The sequence below is a fragment of the Dipodomys merriami genome, unplaced genomic scaffold, assembly GCF_024711535.1.
Source record: "Dipodomys merriami isolate MVZ:Mamm:240054 unplaced genomic scaffold, mDipMer1.0.p SCAF_63, whole genome shotgun sequence".
Lineage (NCBI taxonomy): Eukaryota > Metazoa > Chordata > Mammalia > Rodentia > Heteromyidae > Dipodomys > Dipodomys merriami.
Window position 1 is genome coordinate 7,473,638 of NW_027206213.1, and position 12,022 is coordinate 7,485,659.

Genomic DNA, 12,022 nt, shown 5'->3' on the forward strand with positions numbered 1-12,022 from the left:
TTCGGGGGGAGGGGGGGGTTGTTGAGTGTACTATTATTTGTGAAGGCTATTTTGATTGTGCTCTTCAGTTATGAAAATTATGAAAATTAAAGCTTTTGAAGTAAACTTTCCAGGGTAACATTATGAAAGCCAGTTTAAAGGTGGTGCTAGGCATTTAGGAGGCAGAGTTAGGGAGACCTTATGTTTAAGGACAACCTACTCTACATAGGGAGTAACAGGATAGCACTGAGACAGGTTCTCAAAACAAAAGAAAAGGATGGTAATGAAAACAGTCCTTTAGGGTTGGAGATGTATTTCAGTGGTACAACACATTGAACTCCCTGGGTTCAATCCCCGCACCACAACTAGTAACTTGCATTCCCTTTTATATAAATTACATTTTAGTAAATGTATTAAATAAAATATCAGACTCTAGTATCTTCTCAATATATTCTTTTATCCTAAATTATTACCAACATTAATTGACTTTTATAGGACTCATAATTTTATGTTATACCATGTTTAAAAATAGTTGTATTAAGTTGATCATTGAATTAATAAGTTTAGAGGACTCAAATTCCCCTTACCCCTAGTCAAATGATTTTATAAGAAATACTGTAACACTAAATATAAAAAAAACTATATTTGAATTTTGTATTTTCTTTTTGTATTAAGACAACACTCCTCGACTTAGATGCTTTGGCAAGACATTTGGCTGACTGTATTCGAAGGTAAAATTTGATATGAAATTGGAAGTTATATTATTAAGGAAAGATAAATGATATAACCATTTTGTTTTGCTTGTGTTCTTGTTATTTTGTAGTAGGGAGATCCTTGATCATCAAGATGGTAATATAGAAGATGATGGGCTTACCGGACTTCTGCGGCTTGCAACAAGTGTTATTAAACACAAACCTCCTTTTAAATTTTCAAGGGAAGGACAGGTATGTCTTAAAACATCCACTGCCTGTGTGAAAAATGATTGAAACATTATGGTTTTGAAACATTTAAATTGTGCTTGAATTTAATGTTGGCAGAACTGGAGAAATTTCAATAATTTGAACCCTGTGAATAGAAAACTTTTGACTCATTTCAAAATATAAAAACAAGTTTTAATTTCTATTACTGTAATACCAAAAGTTCACCTCTGCTGAACACTAGTGGCTCATGCCTATAATCCTAGCTATTCAGGAGCTGAGATCTAAGGATAACAATTGGAAGCCAGTACAGACAGGCAAGTCTTTTTGGTACTTTATAGGAGTCCCTTGTCTCCAATAAGCTACCAAAAAGTTCATAATAGAGCTGTGGCTCAAATGGTAGAGGGCTAGCCTTGAGCACAAAACGTTAGGAATGGTGTCCATGCCCTGAGTTCAAGAGCCCCAGGACTGGGACAGAAATAAAGAAAAGATGACCTCTTCTTTAATGGTATAGTTTTTGTAAGATTCAGTATCTTAACTATCTTTAAAGTGTGAATTAATACCATATAATGGAAATAATAAGTAGCTCTAGGATTGTAAGTTGATTTTTGTTTTGTCTGGCCTGGGGCTTGGACTCTGGGCCTGAGCGCTGTCCCAGAGCTGCTTTTGCTCAACTTTAGCACTCTACCACTTGAGCCACAGTGCCACTTCTGGCTTTTTCGAGTAGTTTATTGGAGATAAGAGTCATGGAGTTTTCTGCCTGGGCTGGGTTTGAACCGTGATCCTCAGATCGCAGCCTTCTGAGTAGCTAGGATTACAGGCGTGAGCCACCAGTGCCTGGCTGGGTTGTAAATTTTATATTTAAAGGTTTATTTAAGTGTGTTGAGTATTTGAAATAATAACCATACTAAACAAATGTGTAGTTATCTTGTTGCCCTGCTGATAGCATTTTTGTCATTTCCCTCATTAAGGTAATTAATTAAGGTAATTAATTGTGGTTTGGAGTTTGTTATCGCAAGGTTACTGGTTGTGTTAAAAAATTTGCGAATAATTTTCGGTTGTGGCCATTCCCAAGCCCCCCTTTGACGGTGACAGCCTTTGGTCCCTAGGTACTGTTGTTCCTGCCTCAGGTCCTGGTGGGGCCATAGCCCATTAAGGAGGAACTTGGCCTCTGCTTTGGGAACACTTATTCCTGTCATAACAAATTTTAAAACAACAACAACAACAGTGTTTCTTTGATTTAAAAAAAAAAAACAACCATTAGCCAAGCCAGGCACTGGTGGTTCCTGCCTGTAATACTCATTACTTGGGGGACAGAGATCAGAGCATCCTGGTTTGAAAGTCAGCTAATGTAGGAAAGTCTTTGTGACTATTTCCAGTTAGCCACCAAAAAATCTGAAAGTGAAGCTGTGGCTCAAATGGTAGAGCATCTGCCTTGAGCAATGAAAAACAAAAACAAAACCCATAAGGAACAATGATCAGGTTCTGGGTACTGGCTCAAAAAAAAAAAAAGTAGCCAAAGGAATAATACAATGATTATACGAGCATAGACTATACACACAAGATTATTTATTTACTAGCTTTGCGTTGGTACTAAGATCTCTGGACTTTGCACTTGCCAGAGAGGTGTTCTTGAGCCACATCTCCAGTCCTTTTGGCTTTTTCTCCTTGCTTTTTTTTCTTCTGATTTTTCTCCTTGCTTTCCCTTTCCTTTCCCTTTCCCTTTTCCTTTTCCTTTTCTTTTTTATCCCCTTTCTTTCCTCCTCTCCACTCCTCCCCCCCTTTTTTTTTATCACTATGTTTAAGTTTAAGATCTTGTACTTGCTAGTCTCGTGCAATACCACTGGGCCAACACTTCTGCCCTTTCTCCCACCTGCACCTTAGCCATGAACACCACATACTTTTAAGCTTCCTATTGTTGCTTCCTTCCATTCCAGTTGGATACCACTGCATCCATCTTCCCTTCTTACAGAGTTTCTGTGGCTTTTTATTTAAACTGGCCTGGCACCACTATCCTCTTAATCTCAGCCTTACTTATAGCTTGGAATGACAGGTGCATTACATTATACCCACATGTGGGTTGAGAAGGGGTCTCATCAGCTTTTCTGCCTGGATTAGTCTAACTGTGACCCTCCTATTTTCACCTTCCCATGTAGCTAGGTGTGAGCAATTAGCGTTCAGCCTTGTGTTCATTTTTGAGATAGAGTTCTACTTTTTACCTTGGGTCTTGATCCTCCTATTTACACTTCCTACCAGAGCTGGGATATCAAGTATACACAACCACACCAGCCTTTTTTACTTTGTGTTTCATATTATGTGCTTGAGCCATAAGGTAATACTTTTGTAGAAGTTTTGGGACTATTAAATGTATTTTAATTGTTTTGATTCCATGGGTACCTTTGTCATACCTATAATCCTACCTTGCTTAAGGAGGATGAGATCTGAAGATCATGGTTCAGAGCCAGCCCAGGAATAGTCTTGCCTCCAACTAACCAACAAAATGCCAGAAGTGGAGCTGTGGCTCAAGTACTAGAGTGCCAAACTTGAGTAAAAATCTAAAGGTTCACAATCCAGGCCTGTAGTTCAAGCCCTAGGCACACACGCACGCACGCACACACACGCATGCACACACACACACATACCCTTCATTTTAGCATGCTTTACCAATCTAGTATTTCTGATAAAAGGTCTTTGCCAAAATACTGAGGCTGTTTAGCTCATTTAGTTTATAAATCTAAACTAATTGGCAATGATGGTTCATTATTAGCTTAGCTCTTAGCCAATTCTAACTTTATTTGAATGCTGACTTTATTTTCCAAAGAAAGTAAATGTGTTGCTTTTGTGTCTCCTTAATTTTCGCATTTTCAAATTCTAAAGTAAAAGTCCTACCATCATTGGTTCAGTTACATGAAATAATCCCCTAATTACTTGCATTATTTATTATTCAAACTTTTCTTAGCCAGGCCTGGTGGTTCACGCTTATAATCCTAGCTGAGATCTGAGTTATAATGTTCTTTGACAATAGTGAGATGGAAGGATAAAGGTCCATAATGGCAAGGTATTTTAAATTGCCTTTTATAGAAGATAGACTCCGAGGGCTTCTTTTTGTTCTCAGTTCCTTAGGCAACTTCCGGGTTTAATGATTGGTTCTTTCTGCTCCCAGGACTCAGCATATAGGTGTACTCATGGCTGATATTTGTTGCAATGAAATAATAGAAAAAGGTACAAAGGAAACTAAATTTCCTAGTGTCTTCTCCTAATGAAGTTGTGAAAGGCATGCTTAAATCTCTCAACAGTTAGTGTAGATAAGTATGTGAGTGTTGTTCACTAGGTAAACACTCGAGTCTAGAGTCCAGTTTTTTGTCATAGGTTCGGTTTACAGGTACATATGCCCATATAATTGACTACAATCAATAAATACTACATTTCAAAAGAAAAACATGTTTGGCATAAACTGCATTCAGTTAGGCACAATAAGCCACTTTTGTTACTTAAGTTTTATATCAGTATAAGGAACTGTTTACCACACAAGTTTCCAGATCACAATGAGGGGCAGTGTTACTAAGGGTGAGTATATATCAGCTTTACTACATGATCGGTTTTCTACACAGTACTCGAGGAGCTTTTGTACCTCCAGCAACTACTTTAGGCTGAATGAAGCTAGCCTTGAGCTGAAGAGTTGAGGGATAGTGCCCAGGCCCAGAGTTGAGGCCCCACAACTGACAAAAATAAAATAACTAACACAGAAAGGGCTGGAAGCACCTGCCTTCAAACTCCAAGCTAATAATAATTTTTTAAAAAGTATTTAAATCTCACAGTAAATCTTTTAGTTCACTTTGAATTTCACTGTTACAGAAGTTAAATAAAAGTGTGGTGATTTGAAATATTGACTCTGGCACCTATGAACTTTATGACTGGCAAGATTTTAATTGCTTTGCTTTTTCTTTCAGCAGTTTCCTAGCATTTAACAGTGGTCATTGTGAATGGTTTGTTACTTTTGCTCTTATTGCCACTAAATAAATGCAGAAGCACTTGTAGGACTTGTAGACAGTCAAGAGAAGGAGTAACAAGACTTTGCCAAAACCTTTTTATCACGTAATTCAGTAGAAAAAAAATAACATTGTACATGGATAATCTGTAAAAATGAGCTGTTCGGTTCCATTATCTTTAGCTGAAAAGAACATTGGTTAGACTTATAATGGTGTTGATGCTGCTTTAACTTTTTGAATAGTCTTAGCAAATTATAGTTCTGTTTTATGTTGTACATTATTAGCAAATGTAATTAACATCCAGTTTAAATAACATACCCGAATTTCTTCTTTTTTCTTTCTAGGAGTTTTTAAGAGATATCTTCAATCTCTTGTTTTTATTGCCCAGTCTCAAAGATAGACAACAGCCAAAATGCAAATCACATTCTTCGAGAGCAGCTGCTTATGATTTATTAGTAGAAATGGTGAAGGGTTCTGTTGAAAACTACAGGCTAATACACAACTGGGTTATGGCACAACACATGCAGTGTAAGTATTCTTTTGTCTTTCTTTTTTTTTTTTTTTTTACAAATTTGAATACAGAAAGGAGATTTTGGGTGTTACTGCTTTTTAAGCAATACTTTTTTATTTTTTATTTATTTATTTTTTGGGTCTGGTCGTGGGCCTGAACTCTGGGCCTGGGTGCTGTCCCTCAGCTCTTCAGCTCAAGGCTAGCACTCTACCACTTGAGCCACAGCTCCACTTCCGGCTTTTTTCTTTTTTGCTTATGTGGTGCTGAGGAATCGAACCCAGGGCCTCAGGCATGCAAGGCAAGCGCTCTACCGCTGAGCCACCTTCCTAGCCCAGCAATACTTTTTTAAAGTATCCACTTTTTATTGACTTTAACATTATTAACCACTGTTGATAGGATATTTAAAGAGTAAACACTAGCTTTTAATAAAATGAAAACCTTTTAATAGATACTCTGAATACGTTGGCTTTTTTGTAAAGTGATTTAGTAGTAATCAGTAGTAATAAATTCAGTAGTAATGAATAGTTTAATGATTCATTTTGGCAAGGTAGTAAAATGTTATTACCAAATAATAAATTATTTACTGCCAATAAATATTATCAATACCAGTATTATGATAATCTTAATAGTAATGCATTTGCCAATTATTAATACTACCAAGTAATTTTACCCATCATTTGGTTAAAAAAAATTGCTACTAAATTAATACTTCCAAGGTTGATAGTTCTTTGAATTTATAAAAATATATTCTTACCTGATTATAAAAGTTACTATGTATAATGCTGTATATGTATTGGTTACTGGAGGTATATTTGTTAATTTAAAGCTAAATACATTGCTTAATAATTTGTTTGGGGGCATCTTTTTCTCCCTCTTTCTTCAGCAGCCCATGCACCTTATAAGTGGGACTATTGGCCTCATGAGGATGTTCGTGCAGAATGTAGATTTGTTGGCCTGACTAACCTTGGAGCTACTTGTTACTTGGCTTCCACCATTCAACAACTGTATATGATTCCTGAAGCAAGACAGGCTGTCTTTACTGCTAAGGTAGAGTTTTCTTCACCTTAAAAATTGAAACTGTGGCCGGGCACCAGTGGCTCACGCCTGTAATCCTAGCTACTCAGGAGGCTGAGATCTGAGGATTGCAGTTCAAAGCCAGGCCGGGCAGGAAAGTCCATGAGACTCTTATCTGCAATAAACCACTAGAAAACCGGAAGTGGTGCTGTGGCTCAAGTGGTAGAGCACTCACCTTGAGCTGAAGAGCTAAGGGACAGCGCGCAGGCACAGAGTTCAGGCCCCACAGCTGACTAAAAATTAAAAAAAAAAAAAAAGAAAGCTCAGGACAATGCTTAGGCCCTGAGTTCAAGCCCCAGTACTGGCGCACACACACAAATTGAAACTATAATTCTAGAGCGAATTTAGAATTTTTGTTTATGTCCTAATTTGACATTTAAAATATTGTTTTGAAAAAGAAATATGTGAGTAAATATGAGAAAGTTTAATTACATAAAATAGGTAATTTGATTATTTTAATTTTATATTTTAGATAATATTGCAATATTTCTGAAAGAAAACCACTAGAGGGCCATAAATACTCAGTATATACAGTAATTATTTTATTTGTAATAAAATTTTAATTATAGAACAATACCCTGTGACTAGTTATGAGTGGCATTTTTGTTTAATATAATGCTTTTAGGGTTTCCCTGTATCATACCATGCATTAGAATTTCCTTCTTATAGCTGAATAATAATTCTACATATATATGTGTCAAATACATGCTACAGGGCTGGGAAGGTGGCTCAGTGGTAGAGCACTTGCCTTGCATGCATGAGGCCCTGGGTTCAATTCCTCAGCACCACATAAGCAAAAAGAAAAAACCCGTAAGTGGCGTTGTGGCTCAAGTGGTAGAGCGCTAGCCTTGAGCTGAAGATCTGAGGGACAGCGCCCAGGCCCAGAGTTCAGGCCCCACGACCAGACCCAAAAAAACAAAAACATGCTACATTTTGTTAATTCATCTTTTGAAACACATGGGTTGTTCTTCTGACTTTTCTGAATAATGTAGTGCTGTTTTGAACATGGATGTATAAATACATGCTTTAGTCTTTACATTTACTTCTTTGGGGCATATACCCCTAAGTCTAATGCTTGTCTATGTGTCTGTCTGTACATGTGCATGAACATGCTGGTACTGAGGCTTGAACTTAGGGCCTCAGCTATATCCCTTAGCTTTTTTGCTCAAAGCGTGGGCTCTGCTGCTTGAGCCACAGCTCTACTTTTGGCTTTTTGATGTTAGTTGGAGATAAGAGTCTCATGAGCTGTCCTTCACTGGCTGGATTTGAATCAGGAGTCTCAGGTCTGTTTCCTGATTAGCTAGGATTACATGCATAAACTATCAGTGCTTGGCTTCTGTTTAATTTTTTGAGGATGTACATTTTCTATATGTTATATATGTTATGTGTATGTATGTTATATGTTATGTATATTATATGTTATGTGTATGTTATATGTTATATGTATGTATGTTATATGTTATGTATATGTTGTATTTGATAAGCCGATCTCTATTTGTTTTTATTTTGTGAACTTATTTGATTACAAGTTACTGAACAGCAGACCATGCATGTTATTTGTACTCCCTACAAGATTGGAATAGATAACTGGTATACATACTGCTGGCAGTTAGGAGGTTTAATATTCCATTAAGTCTCCGGTATATTTATCCAAGTTCCTCAGTCAGAGTTACTGCATTTTAATAGACGATTTTCAAACATCATAGCTGTTATTTGTCTTCAGTGCCAAGAATGTACTATTTCACAACTGGCTAGAAATAGGATTGTATGAGGATGAAATAATAGGTGTCTCAAATGAATTTTTTCCATGTATGTTTCTTTGTGTTTTAGTTTTTTGATGATACTGGCATTTAAACTCATACCTTCTGCTTGCTAAGCAAGCACTCTACCATTGGTACCATACTTCAGCACTCAAGTGTGTTTTTTTTTATTGGATGCATTTTGTAGGAAGTGATGTATTACATACTTGGATGTTTTTCGTTCTTGTCAATATTATACCAAATGAGTGTTGATATAGAAAATGATTTTTTTAAGTTTTCTATAGTTTCCTAAAGTAATAGAGGTCACTATATTTATTATCATAAAGAAAAACTATTTGAATTTTTAATCCTATAATTTCTAAAAGAATAAAATGTAGCCAGGCGCTGGTGGCTCACGCCTGTAATCCTAGCTACTCAGGAGGCTGAGATCTGAGGATCGCGGTTCAAAGCCAGCCCGGGCAAGAAAGACCGTGAGACTCCTATCTCCAGTAAACCACCAGAAAACCGGAAGTGGCGCTGTAGCTCAAGTGGTAGAGCGCTCACCTTGAGCTGAAGAGCTGAGGGACAACGCCCAGGCCCAGAGTTCAAGCCCCACGACCGACAAAAAAAAAAAAAAAAAAAAAAAAAAAGAATAAAATGTAAAGATATATTTCCTATCTAGAGATAAAAATAAAATAGTTTTAAGCACATCGCAAGATTTTGTTTGCTAGAATTTCCATTTTACCACTGTATATATGTTCTGACAGAAAGTTTTCTCTTGATTTTTAGTATTCAGAAGATATGAAGCACAAAACTACTCTTCTGGAGCTTCAGAAAATGTTTACATATTTAATGGTATGTTTGAGAGTCGTGGAAAGGATACTAATTATATATACCCTTTAACAAAACTAAGAACTGTCACATGTACTGGCTTTCTTACAGCTTGATGTACTAGTGGTATTTTTTTTAAATATATTTTTATTGTGAAAATACTGTACAGAGGGGTTACAATTACATGGGTAAGATAATGAGCACATTTCTTATCAAGCATTGTAGCCTCCTGCTTTGTTTCCCCTTCCCATCCCTTCGTATCCTCCCCCCGAACCCCCCCACCAACGTTGTAGAGTTCATTTTTCAACATAACGACTTGTGCATCTCATTGTAGCAATGGGTCCTCCTGTATTCCTGTTTTAACAATTTGTTTTTTCCCTTCCCCTCCACATATACCAACATATATAGTGAAAGCAGGGGTTTGTACTATTGTTTTTAAATTGAGCTTTTTAATTACCTGTCTTCTTCTGCTTCAGCCATGTCTCCAGCACTGGTATTTTCTTATTATTTTAGATACCCAGACTTTTCTGCTCAGGCTGTCTTTGAATCTCTGTATTTCAGCCTCCTGAGTAACTAGGATTATAGTCATGAGCCACCAGCACCTAGTTATGTCATAAGGCCTTACTGGTCTATCCCAGTTATCTATATTCTGTTAACTTACTCTTTGATAATACTTTGATCTTTGTCCCTCATAATTCTCATTCTTCAAACTATCAACACAATCAATTTTAAGAAGATAGAAAATCTGGGGCTGGGAAGGTGACTCAGTAGTAGAGTGCTTGCCTTGTGTGGGTTCGATTCCTCAGCACCACATAAGCAGAAATGGCCAGAAGTGATGCTGTGGCTCAAGTGGTAGAGTGCTAGCCTTGAGCTGAATTGCTGAGGGACAGTGCCCAGGCCCAGAGTTCAGGCCCCATGACTGACAAAAAAAAAAAAAAAGAAGAAGATAGAAACTCTTACAATATTGATCTCCTGCTTAAGGCATTTCATTGGGTCTTTATTATGAATAGAGTACTATTCATGACATCTGCATAGTATATGTTGTGCATAATTTTACCTCTACCTTTATTCTCATCTATTCCTCAACCTTTCCACTTTTACCCAGGAGCATCAGTAAGTCCTTTGGAACCCATCACTTTTTTCTTTTTTGCTATTTCTCTTGGTACAGTTATTTATGCCACCATTGTACTTATGGCACTTTTTCTTCATTTTCATACTACTGACATTCTTGCTTTATTGCCCCCTCTATCAGACTACTACTGCAAATGTTTCTAAGTCTCTTTGCTTCTCTGTCATTCCTGTTTTCTCTATTGAGGTTACTTGCCTTCCTGGTTATAATCTTGAGGTCAAAAATTATGTTACTTGCCGAGGGTCAGTGCCTCATGCTTGTAATCCAAGCTACTCAGGAGGCTGAGATCTGAGGATTGCAGTTCAGAGCCAGTCTGAGCAGGGAACTCTGTGAGATTCTTATCTCCAATAAACCACTCAGAAAACCAGAAGTGGTGCTGTGGCTCAAGTGGCAGGGTACTAGCCTTGAGCTGAAGAGCTGAGAGACAGCACCCAGGCCCAGAATTCAAGTCTCAGGACTGACCAAAAAAAAATTATGTTACTGTATTTCTATTATTACCAATTTCAAATATTAAGTAGGGTCTGATAAATGTTTTTAAAATAATTTTAAAGATTTGTTTGTTATCCCCTGATTCTGATTTTAATTTCATTTGTAAGTGGTTTTTTAAGAGGGCACTAGAAGTGATCATGGGATTTGAACTCAGGGCCTCTTACTTGTAAAGGCAAGTATTCTACCACTTGAACCATACCTCCAACCCTAATCTGATTTTTAAGAGAGAAACTCTAAATTTTAAGAGAGAATCTAATTTTCATCTGAACTGAAAAACTGAAAGCTAATGTTTGTTTTTTGTTTGGGGTGTATGCATGCCATACTAGGGTTTAACCTCAGAGCCTGGCATTCTACCACTTGAGCCACAGCTCCAAGTTTTTGGTAGTTGATTGGAGTTAAGAGTCTAGGTACTTTCCTGCCTGGGCTAGCTTTTGAACTGCAGTCCTAGATCTTCCAGGATTATAGCCATTAGCCACCAGTACATAGCAAGCTACCATTTATATTACTTTTGTCCCCCCTGGTTTTGAGGCTTGAACTCAGGGCCTAGGATAGTGGTTAATTGGAAATAAGAGTCTCACGGGGACTTTTCTGCCCAAGCTGGCTTTGAACCACAATCCTCAAGTCTCAGCCTCCTGAGTAGCTAGGATTACAGGCACCAGTGCCTGGAGATCTGTAACTACTTTGGTGTCTGTATGCAGATGTGCAGAGGAAGACTAGGCCTTGAACTTGTTACCTCCCACTCACTCACCTGTTTTGCTCACAACTGGTACTTTACCACATGAGCTACAACTACAATCTGGCATTTTACTGGTTAATTAGAAATAAGATTCTAAAATATTTTTCTGGGGCTGGGAAGGTGGCTCAGTGGTAGAGCGCTTGCCTTGCATGCATGAGGCCCTGGGTTCGATTCCTTAGCACCACATAAGCAAAAAGAAAACACCCGGAAGTGGCGCTGTGGCTCAAGTGGTAGAGTGGTAGCCTTGAGCTGAAGATCTGAGGGACAGCTCCCAGGCCGAGTTCAGGCCCCACAACCGGACCCAAAAAAAAAAAAAGTATTTTCTGCCCAGGCTGGCTTCAGACCATGATTTTCAACTCACCCTCTTGAGTAGCTAGGATTACAGGTGTGAGCAACCAGTACTAGTTTTAGTTACTTTATATAGAGCTATTTATGATAAGAAATGTACTCATTATCTTGCCCATGTAATTGTAACCCCTTTGTACAGTATTTTCACAATAAAAAATAAAAATTAAAAAAAAGAAAAAAAAGAACTATTTAAAGACGGTTTAAACTTTTGAAAAATGTATTGTTACTGCAAAAGTTACCGATCTTACTGTTTCTTGATGTTGTAAGCATCTTCTTACAT

General features: G+C 37.5%; 1 protein-coding gene across 3 annotated transcripts in view; it reads left to right on the plus strand.

Annotated features, from left to right (window-relative positions):
- The window catches only part of LOC138815268 (ubiquitin carboxyl-terminal hydrolase 34), a 204,784-nt gene that overhangs the window by 124,349 nt on the left and 68,413 nt on the right, over nt 1–12,022 (plus strand). For 2 of the 3 annotated variants that reach the window (XM_070004564.1, XM_070004566.1), the window contains 5 exons: nt 655–710; nt 803–923; nt 5,230–5,413; nt 6,280–6,443; nt 8,999–9,064. In XM_070004564.1, the coding sequence (XP_069860665.1) occupies nt 655–710; nt 803–923; nt 5,230–5,413; nt 6,280–6,443; nt 8,999–9,064 (591 nt within the window). The remainder of the gene's footprint in view (nt 1–654; nt 711–802; nt 924–5,229; nt 5,414–6,279; nt 6,444–8,998; nt 9,065–12,022) is intronic. The other variant, XM_070004565.1, reaches the window with a different exon arrangement.